The 22,054-nt window shown below is 43.0% G+C and overlaps 1 protein-coding gene across 7 annotated transcripts in view; it reads right to left on the minus strand.

Moving 5' to 3' along the window:
- Positions 1 to 22,054, minus strand: part of CCZ1 (CCZ1 vacuolar protein trafficking and biogenesis associated) — a 36,910-nt gene extending 14,856 nt beyond the window's left edge. The window contains exons 1-10 of one of the 7 annotated variants that reach the window (XM_075831381.1): positions 21,885 to 22,054; positions 19,238 to 19,328; positions 15,815 to 15,912; positions 15,480 to 15,573; positions 14,525 to 14,599; positions 14,168 to 14,215; positions 12,965 to 13,048; positions 11,587 to 11,762; positions 2,920 to 3,001; positions 410 to 471 (exon numbers count right to left, since the gene is read on the minus strand). In XM_075831381.1, coding sequence (XP_075687496.1) covers positions 410 to 471; positions 2,920 to 3,001; positions 11,587 to 11,762; positions 12,965 to 13,048; positions 14,168 to 14,215; positions 14,525 to 14,599; positions 15,480 to 15,573; positions 15,815 to 15,912; positions 19,238 to 19,327 — 809 coding nt within the window. In that variant the 5' untranslated portion in view covers position 19,328; positions 21,885 to 22,054. Of the gene's footprint in view, positions 1 to 409; positions 472 to 2,919; positions 3,002 to 11,586; positions 11,763 to 12,964; positions 13,049 to 14,167; positions 14,216 to 14,524; positions 14,600 to 15,479; positions 15,574 to 15,814; positions 15,913 to 19,237; positions 19,403 to 21,757; positions 21,853 to 21,884 lie in introns of those variants that run through there. The other 6 variants (XM_075831382.1, XM_075831378.1, XM_075831379.1 and 3 more) reach the window with 6 other exon arrangements.

The following is a 22,054-nucleotide window of genomic DNA, read 5'->3' on the forward strand; positions in this document are numbered from 1 at the left end:
TATATACACAACAAACCAATCTGTTCAGACCAAATTTCGATTAGTTGGACTGGGTCATTTTCGTAACATACCAATAACGATAATCATTATTGATAGTCTTTTGTGGTCAGATCTATAACCGTTATTACATGTTTGATTAAAAAACATAATTTGATATAACAAAATGGCTAATTATTGATGGGACTATTGTATTCTTAGAGGTAATGAGACCTGGGCCACATGTATCAAAACTGTCCTTGTTGCCCATAGCAACCAATCAGAGCTCAGCTCTCATTTCTTAATCTGCTCAGGAAAAATTAAAGCTGAGATCTGATTGGTTGCTATGGGTAACAAGGACAGTTAAACTGTAAACCAATTTTGATAAATGAGGCTTTTAAGTTCTAAATAAAAGGCAAGAAAAGAATCAAACCTCCCGTAGTGCTGTAGATTTCCCGGCATTTCAGGGCGCAATGGAGAATCTCTTCCTGCCAACTGAAAAGAAAGTAATTGATAGATCATAAAATAATCATAGGGGAGATTTATCAAAACTGGTGCAAAGAAAAAGTGGAGTAGTTTCCGATGACAACCAATCAGATTACTTCTTTCATTTTCAAAAGGGCCTTGTTGAAACTGGTGCAAAGGAAATGTGGAGTAGTTGTCCATATCAACCAATCAGGTTCCAACTCTATTTTTCAAGAGGCCCTTTTGAAAATGAAAGAAGTAAATCTGATTGGTTACTATAGGCAACTACTCCACATTTCCCTTGCACCAGTTTCAATAAATCTTCACCATAGACCAGGGGTCTCAAACTCGGCCGGGTAAGTGGGCCGCATATAGAAAAAATGTGAAGCGGTCGGGCCGCATGAATTTAAAATTTGATACAATACAAAATTATTGTTAATCAATTAGTTATTTGAACTACTATAACACTATATTACTATATTACTAAATCCTACATTACTATAATAATACCGCTAGGTTTAAAATTTGAGAGATTTCTCCACGTGCTTATTTCAACAATCCAGCTTTCCAGTTTAAGTGTCACGAAATGCAGTCCGGCGGCTCAGTTAGCACACGTCAAGATTGGGCAGCCCCTTTTTAGATAGTGCCGCAGAGCACTGTGTAGATGCCGCCACAGCAGTGCCCCCTGTAGACGGACTCCAGCTGTGCTCCTGACATTACTGGGACTCCAGCTGTGCTCCTGACATTACTGGGACTCCAGCTGTGCTCCTGACATTACTGGGACTCCAGCTGTGCTCCTGACATTACTGGGACTCCAGCTGTGCTCCTGACATTACTGGGACTCCAGCTGTGCTCCTGACATTACTGGGACTCCAGCTGTGCTCCTGACATTACTGGGACTCCAGCTGTGCTCCTGACATTACTGGGACTCCAGCTGTGCTCCTGACATTACTGGGACTCCAGCTGTGCTCCTGACATTACTGGGACTCCAGCTCTGGGGAAGCCCCTGACATCATTGTCGATGTATGGACAGCGATGTCAGAGGCTTCCCCAGAGTCCCGGAGAAGAGCCGATAATAGCGCTCTGCCTGGGACTCCGCTCTGGGGAAGACCCTGACACACTGTCCATATATGGGCAGCGATGTCAGGGAATTCAGAGGCGTCCCGGAGCAGAGCAGATACTAGCGCTCTGCCCGGGACTCCGCTCTGGGGAAGACCCTGACACACTGTCCATATATAGGCAGCGATGTCAGGGAATTCCGCAGCGTCCCGGAGCAGAGCCGATACTAGCGCTCTGCCTGGGACTCCGCTCTGAGGAAGACCCTGACACACTGTCCATATATGGGCAGCGATGTCAGGGAATTCCACAGAGTCCCGGAGCAGAGCCTGTACTAGCGCTCTGCCCTGGACTCCGCTCTGGGAAAGACCCTGACACACTGTCCATATATGGACAGCAATGTCACGGAATTGCACAGAGTCCTGGAGCAGAGCCTGTACTAGCGCTCTGCTCGAGACTCCGCTCTTGGGAGGACCCTGACACACTGTCCATATATGGGCAGCGATGTCAGGGAATTCCACAGAGTCCCGGAGCAGAGCCTGTACTAGCGCTCTGTCCGGGACTCAGGCTCTGGGGAAGCCCCAGACATCGCTGTTCATATGTGGACAGCGATGTAAGGGAATTCCAGAGTCTCGGAGCAGAGCCGATACTAGCGGCTCTGTGTCCCACGGGCTGCAGAGGACAGCCCTAGGGGCCGTATGCGGCCCGCGGGCTTGAGACCCCTGCCATAGACCGATCAACACTATGTACTACTACATTTTATACTATTCATTGCTTTATTTTCTATGCAAACATTTATCTCTTATTTTTTAGTTTCATTAAATAGATTGTCCGGTTTCATCAAATATAGGTTATTCTTTGTATAATAAAGTTATACAATTTTCCATTATACTTTCTCTAACAATCTCAGTTTTCAAGATCTCCGCTTGCTTTCATTCAATAGGAACCTCGATTGTTTTCTTTCAAAAGGTAAACATCTGTCCATCGCTCGTTATATTAGATGTGTGAGAGTTGTGTCACTAGTGAGCTGTGCATGACGTGACCAGGACAGATTCTTTTTTTTTTTTATTCATTGGGAGTAAACAATGAAGATTCCTATTGTATGACAACAAGCAGAGATATTGAAAACTGTGAGGAATTGATACAGAAAGTATACTGAAAATTGTTATAACTTTTCATTATACAAGAAAAACATTTATTTGCTGAAACCGGACAAGCCCTCTTGAAACAGCTCGTGGTAATATCACTCTCCTCTAGATTTGGATTATAGGACAACAAGTTTGAGTCATAATTGGAACATTTAAGTGAATGGGATTGAGCTGCAGTACGGTGAACAAGCGCGGCACGGTTTCCGGAAGAAAGTAGTCATCTTTTTCTAATTTGACAACTTAAAAGGTCTCTTCATAGGATCGCAGTATTTACCTCCTGCTCTATGTGTCTTGGGAATAGTGATGTAGTGAGGTATTTATACAATATTCGCATATCTTCTTGTTCCAATCCACTCCTGTTAGAAAGAGGACAATCATGACACACAAAATCTATACATTTAAAGGGCGAGTAGTCATTTTTCTATACATTGTCTTGTCAGCAAGAGAAAACATCAGTACGTCCATGTTGGCTTAAAGGGCAACTCCAACGAAACTGAATTAGCATTTCTATTAGAATTCCCGTACGTCTTAAATACGATACGTCAGGGTGGTGGCATGGAAATAGAATTTTTTTTTTTTTTTTAGGTCTCGCCATCCAACAAACAATTTCTAGTCTCCATCCTCAGTCCATGGGGGGCAGTTTATGTGTTAAAAAACAAAAAAGTTCTGCCCCTAAATTTCTTGTATGATCAACTGTACGAGCGGATGATAATGATGTAGGGGCCAGGGTCTGATGAGCTCTTCCTTTTATTTCATGGGTGAGGGAACAGTGCCTGTTACGTGAATAGATTTACACTGTGACAAGCTCACACTGTAACCAATCAGGGCTTCCGTGTAGGGGGGGGGGGGGGGTCAGCAACCTTCATCACTCCAGTTGTTGTAAAACTACAACTCCCAGCATGTCCTGACAGTCAAAGGCTTTATTATTCCAGCAAAAGGTTTTTTGCATGCTGGGAATTTTGGTTTCACAACAGCCGTAGTGCCGAAAGTAGCGGACCCCTGGCGTAGAGCGCTAGACGGCAGCGTACATAAGACGGAGCTGGTAGATGAGCTGCAGAACCCTATTACAGATACATGGTAGGGTGGTCAGTAAGCCCTTTATTAAGGACTACATATGTGGAGGGGATGGGGGTGGTAAGGGTATCATGTGTTATAAAGAAGAACACTAGGGATTGGTGGGAAATGCGGGCAATTAAAGTATAAATTAAATGTCTGTCTGACAGCTAGCAAGATGAACTTCAAGGACCGAGAGGGGGACACATTATGAAACCCCTTCCTCTGTATAATGGACAACCCCGGGCCCACATTGACTGACTACATTACAAGGTTTCTGTACAGCCTGTGCCCCTATTTTTAGATCCGGTGACGCCCCTTTAAGTTTCTGGATTTCCAGTAACGGCTTTAAATTGGCACTTGATGAGTTTCTAATTATCGCACATAAAAGCTGCAGACGGAGCAGAATTCGTTGTACAGGGCAGATTCTCAGATGATGCAACTATTAGGTATTCGAACGCCTCTCACAAACAAGGCCACGGGCCTGCAGCTTTATTTATATCCCAATACAGCATGTAAAGGAGACACACTATAGTATGTGCCGTAATCTGAGCAGGAGATCTACAATGTGATACCCGAGTCGGACAGAGCCGCAGTGCCGGGTGTTAACAGGGAATGGCAGGGTGGAGAGGCTGGCGCTGACAGCTTTGACCGACAGGGACACACGGTCGTGTTTCCCTAATATTTTCCCACCATAATAAAAAAAAAAAGAAGGATGGTATGGATATTTTACATTCACACTGGTGTAGCAAATCAGATCAATGTGAAGATATGAGAATACAGAACAACTGTGACTCTGGTGATTTTTTAAAACCTGTGTCATACACCGCCCCCGAGGCCATGTACTTGACATGACACACGATCACTTTGTCTGGAGTGTTCCTTTAATATAATCATACTCAGTACTGTTCATAACAGGGGTGGGGCTGTGACAACCTCTGGACAACACAGCTAGGATTTAGGATATGGACATTGATGCATGCCTCATAAAAAACAAAAAAAACAGACTTTATATTATTTGTAAAATTTAAGGGGAATATTTAACAATTTTTCTATGCCGGAAAAGCAGCAAAAATTTTGGACCATTTCCGCTGTGATCTACACTTTTCTATTTTTAAAAAGTGGACAGGGCTTAGTGGAAAGGAACGGAGTCACCCGCAGCTGGACTTATTTATTTAATTTATGCCAGAAACTGGCGTGAGTTCTTTCTAAAATCTAAGCCAGCTTCTGCCTGGTGTAGATTTCATTCAGTGGCACAAAAACAGCCAAAGATGTGACGAATTTATCAAGAGGCATGCGCCTCCTAATAGATTTGTTGCATCTTAAAAGGGGTTTTCCGGGCACGGATAACTGATGACCTATCCAACGGTTAGGACATCAGTACATGATCAGTGGGGGTTCAACACCTGGACCCCACACCAATCAGCTGCTCCGGCTGCCTCTGGGCATCAGATGTCCATGCCGGAAGCAGATGGCACAGGTCCAGAATAGCGGCCGAGCTGCAGTAGTGCAGCTCTGCTCCTATTCAAGTGAATAGGAGCAGAGCTGCAATTCTGCAGCACGGCCACTACGCAGTGTACGGAGCCAACTGCTTCCGACTCCGAACTTCGCACAATATCCAGCGCCTGGAGGCAGCTGATCGGTGCAGGGTCTGGGTGTTGGTCCCCCACGAATCATGCACGGATGACCCGTCGCGTGCCCGGACAACCCCTTTAAGCCAGCTGGTATGAAACGCCAGTCTTAATAAATTTACCCTAAAATGTTCTCAACTAGCGCACCATTATTTTCTATGGGAATTCCGGGACCGCTGTCTCCGGCAGCTCCATAGAAACGGATGCTTCGTTGGTCGAGCATCCACACTAGCGCTCCATGGAGTACTTTGTGGGACTTTCGTTCCCTCGTTCTACTCATCGGATAGCCACACAGTGGACGACCGCTCAGTATTAGCGCCTCCTACTCTGTCAGACCTGGTAGTCCATGCATTACATAGACGACCATTCATCTGATTGGTCGCCATGTAATACTACATTTTCAGAAGAGGTTGACATCCTTTCAAAATAGTACTTTTTTAGGGTTATAAAAAAAACAACGACAAGCGGATCTTCTGTCTGACATGAGGCCAATCGCCTCAAACACAGGATCTACTAGCACCAAGCTGTATGTCCATCATGTGCATACTTTCCTTGGTTTCATGGCTTGCAATGACGTCAACTTGCAGACTCCATTGGTAACATACACCTATTCCCTGTACTATTAATGAGCAGTAATACACTGGTCTTAGAGGGTGAGGCTGATAGATGCACCCAGCCACATAGCAAACAAGATACAATGCTAGGAGCTGATAAGACAGCATCTACTCTGCGCTCTCCTTTCACACCAATTTACACCTAGTCATAAATTATTACTACATTTTATCCCTTTGCAGAAATGGGACACATGACCCGTGTAGATGAGATGGGTACAAACAGGCTGTCATTTCTATTCCAATCAGCCGCAGGTGGTGCTATATACAGACAGACCTATAGCTGGGACTGCCCGCTGTTAGGATATTTTGGAGACCGTGGCAGTGAGGTCCTTGAACAGCAGGAGGGTTGTGTAATGCAATGAACTTGCTCCCCTTGCTGGCTTCCGTGATAATAACGTTTTTTACTTAAACTCTTGACGCATTATCACGTACATGTACGTGATGTGTCATAGGGAAGTATGGAGGGTGTTCATGGGCTGAGCGTCCTTCATACCCTGCGGGCGTCAGCGGTGTTTTACAACTGACAGCCCAGACTAAAGGATGGGAACAGCGATCGAGCTGTTCCTGGCCGTTTAAGCCCTCAAATGCTGCGATCAATCGCTACCGCAGCATCTGAAGCATTAGAAAGAGGGGGATAATCCCCTCAGACAGCTCATCTGCGCCCCCACACTGTGATCGGGCGGCGCCGGTGGTTGTCATGGCAGCCCAGGGGCCTAATGAAGGCCCCCAGGGCTGCCTTTTGTCTGCGTCTGTTAAGCCGTGTCTCTGGACGTCTTAACAGAAGCCTGTGAAAATGACGATATACTGCAATACATTAGTAGTGCAATATATTGCAGTCTATCGATCGCTGGTTTAAGTCCCCTAGGTGGACTAATAAATGGTGTATAAAAAAAAAAAAAAAAATGTTTCATAATGTAAAAAAAAAAAAAAAGTGTATTAAGAAGTTCAAAAAACACATTTTTCCTCGACAGTAATGTAAAAAATAAAAAAAATTGGTATCGCTCGTCCGGAAAAGTCTGAACTATTACAATATACCATTATTTAACTCGCACGGTGAACGCAGTAGAAAACAAAAATTTGAAACCACCAAAATCGCTGTTTTTTGGTCACCTTAGGTCGCAAAAAAAAGTGTCCGAAAAAAAGTGATCAAAAAGTTGGACGTACCAAAAATTGGTACCAATAAAAACTACAACTTGATCCGCAAGAAATAAGCCCTCACACCGCTCAATCTACACAAAAAAAAAAAAAGTTATGGCTCTCAGAATCTAATGAAACAAAACATATTTTTTTTAAAGTAATAAAATATAAAAAATCTATCTAAAATTTGGTATCACCGTAATCGTATTGAGCCGCAGAATAAAGTTAAGTTGTCTTTTTGACTGCACGGTGAAAGCCGTAAAAACTAAAAACAAATTTAGGATTCACAGTTTTTTTCCCAATTTCAGCCCGCAAATAATTTTTTCCCAGTTTCCCAGTACATGATACGGTACTTTAAATGGTGCCATTAGAAACTACAACTCCTCCCGTAAACTATAAGCCCTCAGACCACTCTATTGACGAAAAAAAAAAACGAAAATAAAACGCGGGGAGTGAAAAATTAAAACGAAAAAATTAAAAAGGTCTCCGTCCTTAAGGGGTTAAAGAGGATCTGTCGCCAGTTTATCAATTCCCTATCTCCTAACTATTCTAATAGGTGTTTTGCTGCTGATAACTAGTGTCATTTGTTTAAAAAAAAAACGTTTATTATTTGCAGAGTTATGAGCATTTTTCAAAATATGCTAATGTGGCTCTAATAGCCAAATAGGAGAGGACTCTTTCTTTTCACTCTGGGCGATGTAATGTTTTCTGTATGACGCTGTCCAATCAGCATACAGCTTCTCCCCCTTCCGTGCCCAGAAACACAGTCTGGTCAAATAGTATACAGACTGTGTATTCAACTGGTGATATCTCCGCTTGCTTCACAGCGATCCTGGTGTCATATGAAAGACTAGAATCTCCTCTTTCATATGCCACCAGAACCGCTGTTCTAGGTGGTCCACAGTCTGAGATACGGCTGTTTGAAGTGATGCCCCTTCCCTCCAGCCTCAGTCTCTCACACTGTGTGAAGCAGCTTCATGCTGATAGGACAGCGTCAGAGGCTGTGAGGAGGCTCCACCTCTGGAGAATCGCCGCTGTTACCTCCCACTTGTCTAATAAAGGCTCATTTACATATCTAGAGAAAAGCTCCTAACTTTGTCATTTGTTTTAAAAAAACTTTCATTATTTGCACTGTAGTTACCAGCAGCAAAGCGCCTATAAGATTAGTTAGGAGATAGGGACCTGATAAACTGGTGAAGGAGTCTTTAAAGGAACAGTGTCATCACAAATTATTTTTTCATATGTTAAAGATGTTAGTGCTTTATTAAAAACGTTTATATTTATTTGTGTGTTTGTGTTTTACTTTTTCTTATTTTTACACTTTTTCTTCCCTATGGGGGCTGCCATTTTTTGTTCCATTTCTGTATGTGTCGATTAACGACACATACAGACATGGAATACGGCAGCCACAGTCCCATAGGGACTGCGAACGGCTCCCGTCCCATCCACTTCAATGTACGCCGTCTGTGTGGGAACTGCGCATGCGCCGCTCCCACAGTCCAATTTGAAATGCGCGCCGTCCGGCGCCATTTTCGTGTGGACCGGAAGTCGCGCCCGGACAGTAAGATTACTACTTCCGGTCGCGGCTTCCGGACTTGTGCACTTGGACCAGCAGCAGCAGACGGAGTGGACGGGCCGGAGGGAGCCGCGGCGGCAGGAGCAGGTAAGAGATTTATATGTATGTTCGTGTTTGTGTACGTTTACTACTGTATGTAAACCTACTACACTGTGTGTTAGCTCAAAAAATGGCGACACACAGTGTAGGAGGTTAGACTGTTCAAACCCCTCGTTTATCCCGGCACTAGCCAGGATAAAGGAGGGGGGGGGATGCTGAGAGCTCACTAGAGCGAGGGCTTTTTACCCAATTTTGCAGCATAAAGCAATGTGGTTGCTTTACCACATGCAATGCTGCAATTTTGGGAATAGCTCCATCTAGTGACCAGCAATGGGAAATATTATAAATTAGAATTAATTTATAATATTTCCTGAACAATGTTTAATCACCTACACACTAAATGTTTAATTAAAAAAAAACAAAACATGTTTTTCTGGCAACACATTGCCTTTAAAGGAAACCAGTCTTTTATAACCTACTATATGGGACAATATCCACAGACTGTCTGTGGTCAAGTGTCAGTGATGTTGAAACCAAGAGAGATAGAGACGTAAGGTAAAGGGCTGCCATCCTGGAAGACATAGATATGCTCAATATATATAGCTCCCTCCCAGGAGAACAGGGATCCGTCTAAGTAATAGGCCTGTTGACAGGTTCCTTTTAAACTCGATGTCGAACATGCATGTATATTAGGGAACTGCTTTGACATCAATTAGTAGCAATTCTGATAACGGATCATGGCAGTGACAGACAAAGTCAGTTCCTTACAGTTGCCATGCCGGTCTGTCAGCAGAATACAGGCTGCAATTCTATATGATAGAAGTCTATATAATAAGTGTTATAGCCTATTAGAGCTGCATTCACTATTCTTGCTGATATTAGAGACCGTCGACAAGCTTCTGGCAGAGATAAATTTGTCATTTAAGCCTATGGCATTGGCGTCCAAAACGACAACCATCACAAATCAACCGTGAATGAGAAGTGGTTAACAAAACGGCCGCCTGAAATCACTAATGTACAGTGAAGGAAATAAGTATTTGATCCCTTGCTGATTTTGTAAGTTTGCCCACTGTCAAAGACATGAACAGTCTAGAATTTTTAGGCTAGGTTAATTTTACCAGTGAGAGATAGATTATATAAAAAGAAAAAAAAAAAAGAAAATCAGTCAAAATTATATATATTTATTTGCATTGTGCACAGAGAAATAAGTATTTGATCCCTTTGGCAAACAAGACTTAATACTTGGTGGCAAAACCCTTGTTGGCAAGCACAGCAGTCAGACGTTGTTTGTAGTTGATGATGAGGTTTGCACACATGTTAGATGGAATTTTGGCCCAATCCTCTTTGCAGATCATCTGTAAATCATTAAGATTTCGAGGCTGTCGCTTGGCAACTCGAATCTTCAGCTCCCTCCATAAGTTTTCGATGGGATTAAGGTCTTGAGACTGGCTAGGCCACTCCATGACCTTAATGTTCTTCTTTTTGAGCCACTCCTTTGTTGCCTTGGCTGTATGTTTCTGGTAATTGTCGTGCTGGAAGACCCAGCCACGAGCCATTTTTAATGTCCTGGTGGAGGGAAGGAGGTTGTCACTCAGGATTTGACGGTACATGGCTCCATCCATTCTCCCATTGATGCGGTGAAGTAGTCCTGTGCCCTTAGCAGAGAAACACCCCCAAAACATAATGTTTCCACCTCCATGCTTGACAGTGGGGACGGTGTTCTTTGGGTCATAGGCAGCATTTCTCTTCCTCCAAACACGGCGAGTTGAGTTAATGCCAAAGAGCTCAATTTTAGTCTCATCTGACCACAGCACCTTCTCCCAATCACTCTCAGAATCATCCAGATGTTCATTTGCAAACTTCAGACGGGCCTGTACATGTGCCTTCTTGAGCAGGGGGACCTTGCGGGCACTGCAGGATTTTAATCCATTACGGCGTAATGTGTTACCAATGGTTTTCTTGGTGACTGTGGTCCGAGCTGCCTTGAGATCATTAACAAGTTCCCCCCGTGTAGTTTTCGGCTGAGCTCTCACCTTCCTCAGGATCAAGTATACGCCACGAGGTGAGATTTTGCATGGAGCCCCAGATCGATGTCAATTGACAGTCATTTTGTATGTCTTCCATTTTCTTACTATTGCACCAACAGTTGTCTCCTTCTCACCCAGCGTCTTACTTATGGTTTTGTAGCCCATTCCAGCCTTGTGCAGGTCTATGATCTTGTCCCTGACATCCTTAGAAAGCTCTTTGGTCTTGCCCATGTTGTAGAGGTTAGAGTCAGACTGATTAATTGAGTCTGTGGACCGGAGTCTTTTATACAGGTGACCATGTAAGACATCTGTCTATAATGCAGGCACCAAGTTGATTTGGAGCGTGTAACTGGTCTGGAGGGGGTTGAACTCTTAATGGTTGGTAGGGGATCAAATACTTATTTCTCTGTGAACAATGCAAATAAATATATATAATTTTGACTATGGTATTTTTTTTATTTTTTTTTATATAATCTATCTCTCACTGGTAAAATTAACCTAGCCTAAAAATTCTAGACTGTTCATGTCTTTGACAGCGGGCAAACTTACAAAATCAGCAAGGGATCACATACTTATTTCCTTCACTGTATAGCCAGCTTTTAGTTTTCCTCTATCCGATTGCTATGCAGTTTCTGATGAAGAGGTGACACTTCCTAGGAGGTTATTTGCCAGAGAAAAGCCCTCGTAGGCATGCTTGGAGATTTCTGCTCTGAGGCCTGCCATTCAGGGAATAAAGCCCTGGACAATAATACAGGCTGTAATTTAGGACCAGTACAAGATAAGTAATGTATTCACAAAAGTTAGTCAACTTTTGATATAAACTGTAAAATGATGTGGACATAAACATTGCATGCGGAGACCTACCAGATGAGCTGGTCATTGTACAAGAACGCTGTATACTTCACAAGACTAAGACTTTCCTCCACTCTGTTAATGAACGACTGGATTTTCAGGTATGTCATCTTATCTAACGGAAAAAAACTGATGCCGCCAAATACATCGAGCAGATCACAAGACTGTAAGTGCAATGTCTGTAAATACTGTGGAAAGAAGAATAAGACATCATTTACAAAGCCTACCCTCTCGCTGTGTACCTACCGTTCCGACAAGCACCAGTTCTCACCCCATCCACAATATCATCCCTTCCGGCACACAACATCTAATCCAATAATCCCTGCCCACAACTACCTGCTCCTACTAAACAAATCCAACCTCGACCCACCACCACCTCCATTATTTCTATAATACACCCTCTTAAAGGGGTTTTGCAGGTCTTTGATATTGATGGTCTATCCTTCAGAATGGCCAAAAATATCAGATCGGTGGGAGTCCAACTCTCAGCACCATCACCGATCAGCTGATTGAATAACACCACGTCCCCTTCATTGTTTACCAGGCACAGCGCCATATATTTGGTAGTGGCTGATAGAGCTGGTATTGCAGCGAAGTCCCATTTAATTGAATGGGACGGAGCTGCAGATATCTGCAGTACAAGGCATAGCCACTACAAAACGTACGGCGCTGTGCCTAGTAAACAATGAAGTAGATGCAAAGCTAACCAGATCGCCTCACTCAACTGATTAGTGAAAGTGCCAGGAGTCAGCCCCCACTGATCTGACATTGACGGCCTACCTAGAGTTTATTTTGCAGGCCTAGGCCCAGGTCTGTTTAGGTTAGAGACCCCTCCTTAAATGTGTCATGGCGGGTGGGCTTACACAATTTGATCAAATTGTGCACTAAGAACCTCACATTTGTAAGCATAGTAAACAGCAGTAATACAATTTAAAGTCATTTGTATACTTAATGTTTGCGTATGTCTTCGAGCTCAGAGCGCTGTTGCATTTTGAATTACATGCGGTTTTGCCACACGTATTTGCATGTGGTAAATCTGAAGCGTAATACAGTACCAGAGAAGTAAATGAGATTTAAAAAAAAATCTCATGTACACGCTGCAGTGAAAATGCAGCAATTTAACTGCACCTAAAAACAAAAAACCCTCACGATTAAGTGCGGTTTTTACATGCGAATTTCCTGCGGTTTTGATGCATATTTTCCGCAGCCAATTATGCAATGTGTGCATGTAGTAGATGGGCCATCAATCCCAAAGTGCTGGAAACCCCTTTAAGGGCTGTAGGCAGGTCTGATTGCATACATAGCGCTAGGCACCAGGATTTACAGGGGGTGAATAAGGTTTACAAAAAACAACAGAACAAAAACACAAAACATTTTACTATATAATTACCCGAAGAAAGAATTTCTCCAACCTATCTTTGAGCATTGTAACTCCAACAGCTTCCATAGCTTTGTAAAAGGTGCCATTAAATAGCTGAAGAGGGAAACAAAAAAAATTAACATTATACCTCCAGGAGAATAGGAAAAAATACGGTAACACCAACATATTCGCTTTTATTCATTTGCAGGCAGCACACCCTACTCATTTTAATATGGGGCAGAGTAGAAGGAGACTTGAATTACTGCAGCCCTTTACTTCCTCCCTGCTGACGTCAGCTGCAGGAGATCTAGATAAAGAAATAGCTAAAATAACTTGAATATCTTTCCCAAACATACAGGGAATTACAAGCTATTTGTGTGCCTGCAGGAAGGACTTGCTACCTAAGGCTGGGTTCACACGAGCATGTTACGTCCGTAATGGACGGAACGTATTTCGGCCGCAAGTCCCGGACCGAACACAGTGCAGGGAGCCGGGCTCCTCACATCATAGTTATGTACGACGCTAGGAGTCCCTGCCTCTCCGTGGAACTACTGTCCCGTACTGAAAACATGATTACAGTACGGGACAGTGTCCCGCAGCGAGGCAGGGACTCCTAGCGTCGTACATAACTATGATGCTAGGAGCCCGGCTCCCTGCAGTGTGTGTTCGCTCCGGGACTTGCGGCTGAAATACGTTCCGTCCATTACGGACGTAACATGGACGTGTGAACCCAGCCTAATAGTCCTGTAATCGCAGCAGACTCAGCAAGGAGTCAAGCAATATGTAGACGAGTACTAACAGGGGAGAGAAAAGGGAGAAGTGGAGAGTGTAAGGTGAGCGAGTAATCTTGTAGAAACAGTGACCGGTGACCGGCTGCAGCTCCACCGTCTCTATAACGTGGCAGACAATGAGAACAACTTGTCATTTGTGTTGCAAATTCTATTAAAAGAAGCCTCTAGCGAAAACCTGCAATACGTTCAGAATACTGCATTTTGATAAATACACCACAAACCAAAAGGCTGCGTATGTAAAGATTGTATTATTTTAGTATATACTTTCAACTAAAATCTGGCTGCAGCCTGTTAACCCTCAAAAAACGCTGCTAAATGTTGTATGTGAAACCGCCCCAAACTTCACCGCTCCATAAGAAAACACATCCACCAAAAAGTCACAGGCTGCCTTATCATCACAGGACAAGCATATAATAGATTGAGCAGTATATAGATTGCGTACCTTATACATTTTGTAGCATTGCTTCAAGACTGAAGAATACACCTTGTCCTTCGGATAAAAAAAAGTTAACCATTCAGTTAATTCAGTCAAAATTCTGTAGCCAAAAATTCAGTTATTTCAGCATCGGTAGGACCGGACAGGTTCCAGATGACCAAATAGCCTGAAATATCGGATGCTTAGAAATTTTCTTATTGTGTATCTCTATTTAAACTTAGGCTTCCAGTATTGTTACCTTTGACAAGATATTGGCCTGTCTGCTGGTTTAACAAACTTTTTGGATTAAAGGAATTTCACTGTATATATGTATATATACACCAGTTCTATACATCTAAAGAGTTTCTATTATTCTGCACTTACCTGTAACTCATCTTCTTGATATTCTAACACAGCCTTCCCATCTTTCTGCTTTTCTACAACTGGATTTTTTACCACCTAAATAGTTAACAAATAATAATAAGTACTGATAAGCCATGACCCGACAGGATCTCAATACCAATTTATTCAAAAGAGAGAAAGAGTATTATATATATATTTAAAATGTTTCTTTTTTTTCACATATACATGAACATTGCTAGTAAAACACGTATATAAACAGGTCAGAGAATTGGAAACAAAAAACCTCTATAGCTGGTGGCGATTTTATATTCCTCCCTGGAAATAAAACTCCCAGTGACTATAGTTTCAATCTGCCCATTGTTCAGGGACAGGTCTTGGAATATTTTAGCTGATGGCTAAATAGAACACGGATTTATAACCCAGATTATACAACACCCGTCTTTGGCTTTGTTCACATCACGTTTGGTGTATACCTCTGACGTATGCCACTGTATAGGCATATAATGGCATACGTTATCTATAGGCTCCCATTATAAAAAAACAAAAACCTCAATGCCTCTTAATCGGTTTTCTGGCCCGGTGGATGCCAAACGCACATTCTTGGCATCTGTCAGGTGGAGCTTTCCTGGTGCATAAGCTAAATGTAGATGAGAAACGTGATGTGAACAGAGCCTTCCTGGTATGTATTATGTGTAGACCCCCAACACTGACATATTCTGTCTTACTGACATGTCAGAAGATGTGTGAAAGGGACACAGAGACACTGAGGTCCAGCCCAGTCTACGGATCCTCTGTTATCAGCCATTTCAGCCTGGGGAAAAGGTCGATTAGAGTCATTTACAAACACAGGTGTGATATTAGCAGTTCTTTTATAAGATGATGGTTTTTAGGTATAACGCTCCATCAATGCTAAAAAAAAAAAAAAAAACGAGAATACACCACTATGTCAAAAAGGTTAAAAATATTCTGGACTTACCATCACCATCCAAAAGCCGTCTTCGGGCTCGTGAAAGAATTGTCTGTTTTTTTGTGTGTGTAATGACTGTGCTGGCTTTGTAGGGTTAAAAGTCCTAAAACGAAATGCAATGGAATAAAAAAACAAAAAAATAAATAAAAACATTCATTGAAAAATATCATGGATAACTAAAACATCAGTCCCAGCAACTAGTAAATTGTTCCATTAAAAGCCAACATAAATGTCTAGAGATGCCGTGGTTATTAGATTTATCATGCACAGCGCCCCCCTACAGCTTATGGCCAGTTTAGCTCTGCACTCCTGATAATACCCATATAGATAAAGTCGCTCTGTACCTGGTAAACTGCACTATAGCTTCACATAAGCCGACATTTTTAATTTTTTCATTTTTCTCGATTTCGTTTGGATAGTAAAAGAGAATCTTTTTTTCTTCCTGTATAAAAATAAAATACAAAAAAAAAAAAAAAAAAAAAAGTGAATTTCAACCCAAAATGTAAAATGACCATATAAATATATATATTTTTTTTTAAAAGAGTCCCAGACAGAATTCAACTATTACATTTTACTATTACTTTACGGAGATATCGGCACTCCTTAGTCCTGTTGTATTTGCCATATTTGCAAAAGTGACAACAGGATCTTCCACCATATTGGTTGTCAATTTCTAAATAGTTTCTCAGCAACGGATTGTAAAACCGTCACTTTTTTAATATCAGCACATGAGGAGATAGTGAGAGTCAGGGGTCGGTTCCTGAGAAACTAATGCAAAAGTGGCGACAGATCGTGTTTTTACCTTCTCTGCAGGAATCAATTAGTAGTAGCAATACACCACTGCATGTCCGCCTTTGTAAGGCCCTGTTCACATCAGGTTTTTGCCTACGTGTAATATGTATGATGGGAAAGCTGCCGACGTACACGATAAATGTGTCCATAGGGCTTCATTGTCAGACAAAGACCAAAAAGGTGTCCTTTTTGTCTCCATCTGGCCGGTATACATTAGTATACCGCAAAAAAAGGTATTAAATAACGTAGTAGACTACGCTATTCCAACCTGCGGAGATCAGTAGTGATGCGGATATATTAGACGTATACTTTTTTTTTTAACCCGGTAGCCTATGAGTGGTGGATGCCACTGTATGGCATCCGTCAAAGGTGTTTGTTAAACTTATACATTATGAGCTTTTCAATAGCTTTTCATGACGTATCTGTTAAACGGATGCCATAACAGCCTATGGGTGACGGATGTGTTAAACGGATGCCTAACAGTGGCATCAGTCACCCATAGGATATAATGGTATCCGTTTGGCGGTCACGTCAGAACAAGGGTCATGACGTATTCGTTAGACCAGGGCTACACCTAGACTGCGGTGCAGAGGAATACCTTGTGGTGCATGCAAGTCAGGGCACGCTATCACTCTATAGTTATATCTGGAAGGTATATAAGAAAAGGAACACATGAAAGGGAATATGAGTGACGGATTAGACTGCACATGGATACATGGCTTGTTTGTAGTCTGTTACCATGGAAACATAGGTCTGCAAAGGATCTAAAATAGCTGGAAGGTGGACATATAATGAGGATGATCATAAAAGCGGAGTGGTAAGATATAATGTGATTTGTCTGAAGTGCACCCTGGCTGTAATCCGTAAAATCTTATTACATGACTTCCTGCCTTACTGAGGCCTGGTAATGTTATTCAGCCCATATTAAACTCACAAGGTTTTCCTCCACTATATACACAAGTATTCCTTTGTATTTGAATGTGGCAAGAATGCAGTCAATGGACATCTAAACAGAAGATTTTTTTTTACTATTTTTTAAAATGCGGCCTAGTTTTATCTAAATACACGTTTTTAGAGACACATGAATAAGACTAATGAGAGTGAACAGCCCATGAACTGGCAGAAGGAGGCTCACTGTCCTCCAAAGAAAAACCCTGAATGACTTTTGTATAAGGCCCCATGCACGGTAATGTGCTTTCGCGGCCGCAATTCCCCCAAAAATCCACGGGAGAATTGCGGCCACCTTCATTCCTATGGGGCCATGCACACGACCGTGGTTTTCACGGTCCGTGCATGGCCTGAGAGCCTGGATCGCAGAAAAAAACGGGCATGTCTTATTACGGCAGTGTTCTGCGGTCCGGGCTCATTGAAAATAATGGCCGCGGCCATGTGCACGGCCCGCGATGTGCGGGCGGCTCGCGGCTGACAGTCCGCTGCCGGCCGGCCCGAAAATCACCGCCGTGCACATGGCTACGGTCGTGTGCATCAGGCCTAAGGCTTTGTATAATTCTGAATAGCTTGTGTATAAGACTTCAGGGACATAACGGTCTCATAAATACTTGTTATACACAGCCGTAATACAGCGACCATAGCCTGCTAAGGGCCTAAATGGTACCTCAGCGCACCTAAGATTTTATACATAGGCACACCAAAGTTCTCTTTATTGATTTATTTAGAACCCATGAAAAAAACAACAACAATTGTGGCATACTCCATTGCAATAATGTATTACGCATTGCTTCTAAGGGAAAATTCAATCTCTCAGAGACCACGCGGTGGCCACAGACCCGTAAGGCCTCCACATGCCGTCATACATGGTCCATAAACCGTAACAGTGCTTGTTTCCCCATGACAACACTTCCTCACATGTTCCCTATTCGTTTATTGTTGTCCTAATGACATTAAGTGAATCTAAATTCTCAGCTATAAAGATGTCGATGTAAAAAAAGATGTCGATGTAAAAAAAGATTTGCACATTGTCTCATGACAAAATTATCAACGATTTCAGACACCAAATTGACAGCAGTTAAATGTCATTCTCAGTCCCGGTATCAAAAAAATATTAAAAACAGGAACAGAAAGTGAATATTTGTGTCTACAATTAGCCAAACTGCACAGGGTTGTTTTTTTAATTTATATGCATACACATGTACCCTGTCAGACTGCTCCTGCCCGGAGATCAACAGGTTGTGGCGGGTCTGATTGCTGAAACCCTCTATGACCAACTGATCTTGCCATGGGAAGGTACCGATGCCAACACATTTGCCATGTGACAGCCAGAAATAAATAAGAGACCCCGTAATGCTTAGCCGCACAGTCGGGAATCTAAGGCCTAATGCACACGACCGCAGTTTTTTGTCCACGTGCGATCTACAGTTTTGCGGACAGCACACGGACCCATTCATTTATATGGCCTCATGCACATGACCGTGTTGGGGCCGCAAAAACTCAGAACATGACATTTTATGGTCCATATTTGCGGCACGGACGCCCATAAAAGGGAACCGCAAAAACTGTGGACAGCATTTGTGTCGTCGTCCACAATTGCGCATACATTGCAAAGCGACACCACGGAATTAGCTCCTGAGCAATCTTTTAATTTACGCAGGGGGTTGGGACGAACTGGTGACATCAATTCCAGCCTTCCTTTTTTTGCAGATCCGTGAATACTGATGACACACACGGATGCACTATGAAAGTTTTTTTGTGGACAAATGGACCGCAAAGACAGACAACAGATTCGTGGTTTTGTGAATCGCAAAATCACCACGATCGTGTGCATTAGGCCTAAGAAGGTGGGGTGGAAAACTCCTGTAGGAATTGTAATGGCGGCCAAATTGGTTGCCAACCAGCTTTTCACGAGATAGTTATGATAAAGAAACAGACAACTCCAGAATTTACATTTACAGATGATTTTTATAGGTAAATTTTCTGCCATCTAAATTAAAACAGATTCTAGATAAAAGTGAACTTACCTCTCCTTCTCTAGGACCAAATTTGGGGTTATAGATGAAGAAGCTCAGTAGAGATGGGGGATAGTGCTTCTCCTGCACGGCAAAGGCCATCCTGGATAGACGGCACGGCACAGTTTAGTGGGAACATTCGAAACGGTTTCAGAATTCAGAAAACAAATCTGGTTCCTCAAATGAAAAACACAAGAGAATAAAAGTGAACCACAGACACGTCACTAGTAAATGGAGTGAGACCGGTGGCGAGGAAACAACTGCTTGGTTAGATCTGAGAAACAGAAAGTGAGACTCCACGATGGTAAAACTAAACTAATAGGGAACGGCTTAGGCTCAATGCACACAATGCGTATTATGTGCGGTTTTTCCTGCGGCAAATCTGCAGCGTAATACAGTACCAGCATAGTTAATGAGATGCCAGGAAGTCTCACGTACACTCTGCGGTATTTTTTCGGGGCGGAAATTGACCTGCGGTGCGTTCTTTAGAATATCTTGCGTTTCTGCTTGCGAATTGTATCGGCCTAGTGCTGTGGAAAAATCGTACAAATACCCGCAGCATGAAAACGTGCAGAAATACGCATCAAAACGTAAAAAAACGCATGATTGGGTGCGGTTTTTAACCTGTGAATTTCCTGCATATTGCTTCGGTTTTGGTGCGTATTTTCCGCAGCAAAATCCGCAACGTGTGCAAGTAGCCAAAAAAGCTTTTTACACCTTTGAAAACTTTTTTTGTCTATCAGAGTGTTTGGTGGAACTTTCTAATTAATTTTTCCTTTCTGAGATACAGCGGCTTTGTATCCTGTATACAGAGCAGCTGTATCTAGCGCCGAGACCTGTATCCGTCATGTCCGCCGAACTGACAGGTTCATTGTCAGCGGGTCCTGACTCCTGATTGTCTCTGACACGTAGGATCAAGTTGTTACCGATCACATGTAAGTTCATAACTCAGATGTGATCGATAACAGGTGGATCCTGCGTGTCTGAGACAAATCAGGACCCGCTGTCACTGAACCCGTCAGTCCCACTGACCTGACGGATTCAGGACCTCAGCGGGATACAGCTGCTCTGTATACAGAGCAGCTGTATCTCAAAAAGTAAAAATTATTTTTTATAAAAATGTAATTAGAAAGTCGTGCCAAACACACTGATAGACATTTTTATTCTAAAAAAAAGTTTTCAAAGGTGTAAACAGCGTTTAATACGACAATTCCCACGTATAGTCTTATTATTACAATCGCTCCCTACAGATGCCTGATCACACAGCATGGAACACGTAGGAATTTAATTCCAAAAACGTTGCCCAATAAACCCTTCAGCAGACTGCGGTTTGAGGCAGCCTGTATCATGCGTATAGGACACAGTTTACGTAAAACAGCATGCTGATGGATCCAATATAATAGATGTAGTAGTACACAGATTATAAATGTCATTAGTGGGAAAACCCCTGGGTCACATTATGGGGGTCTGGTGGCACACGGAGCATTGAATGCAATGTGCGGCTCTCAGATAAACTCAATGTCCACATTTGCAGCAACGAGATGGGCGCTCATGTACCCGCTGTCTTTATCACATACCCGGCTGTGTCACACATTGCAGGGTATATATCCAGGGCATGATTACAGAGCAATGTACCATACAATACATAGATTGAAGAGGGCATGATGAGCACACAAGGGCCACGCGTTCCCGAACCACCAGCTGCCCACCACTGGCGTGTGAAGCGCCATATTTACCAAGGCGACACACAAGTTCTTTGAAATAAAAAAAACAAGACAGCTCATAAAATTGTTTAATGTATATTGTATACCATAAGCGCCAGGTATTTAGGAACACGGCGTACAGACCGACAAGTAACACAAAGTTCAGAAACGTGTCAGTACTGACCCACGATATTAATGGACATTACAGAGGTCTATATGGAGAACTACAAGTACCAGCACGCCCAAACTGCAAATATATTTCTTTAATATAGAATTAGACATTACAACCAGCGGTTTATAAGAGGTGAGAACCACAAGCCCCAGAATGCCCAACATGCAAGTATTCAAGGGGTATTCCGGTACAGCGCTCAGCAGTTTCTGTCACCGCCATAGACATTGAATTCAGCGGCAGGGCGCATGCTCGACTGCGGCGCCATTCAACTCCTCCTGGCAAGCGGATTTGCTGCTGGGGGGGAGGGGGGCAGGGTACGCAGGACATCCGTGCTGGTAGAGGTTCCCAGTGGTCGGACCCCCACCGATCTAACAGTTATCAGCTATCCAGTGAATAGGTGATAACTTGTTACAATCTGAATACCCCTTTAACTGCAACAGTCCATGAAAGGAGAGAACTACAAGTCCCAGTATGTTCAGATTGCAGATAATCTGTTATTTAGGAAATTCAGGGGCCAAGGGCGTATGAGCAAAGAGGACTACAAGTCCCAGCATGCCCAGCCTGAAGATTATATTGTGCAGCCAGGGTTCTATAGTAGGACTACAACTCCCAGTATACTCATTCTGCATAAATAAGTAGACAGTAAACAGTACATACAGCAGGTCACTCACTGGGCGCAGAGACATGGCGATGTGCTAATAACCGCAGAGTGTGCCCTGTGGCGACATCACACAGAGAACGGTGCCCCCCCCAGCTGCCGCTGCGCTCTGTGCCACACACTCACCTGATCAGCCGCACATAGCCCCCTCACATATTTTCATAACACATAGGCACAACCAGGAAGAACTTTACAAGTGCTCTATCTACTAAGGGGCGCCCACAGTGACTAATAGTTTACAAACTAGAGGCATTGCAGATTATACCATTACAAACACCCCCCTTCAGCCGAATGGT

Source organism: Rhinoderma darwinii, chromosome 6 (genome assembly GCF_050947455.1).
Source record: "Rhinoderma darwinii isolate aRhiDar2 chromosome 6, aRhiDar2.hap1, whole genome shotgun sequence".
Lineage (NCBI taxonomy): Eukaryota > Metazoa > Chordata > Amphibia > Anura > Rhinodermatidae > Rhinoderma > Rhinoderma darwinii.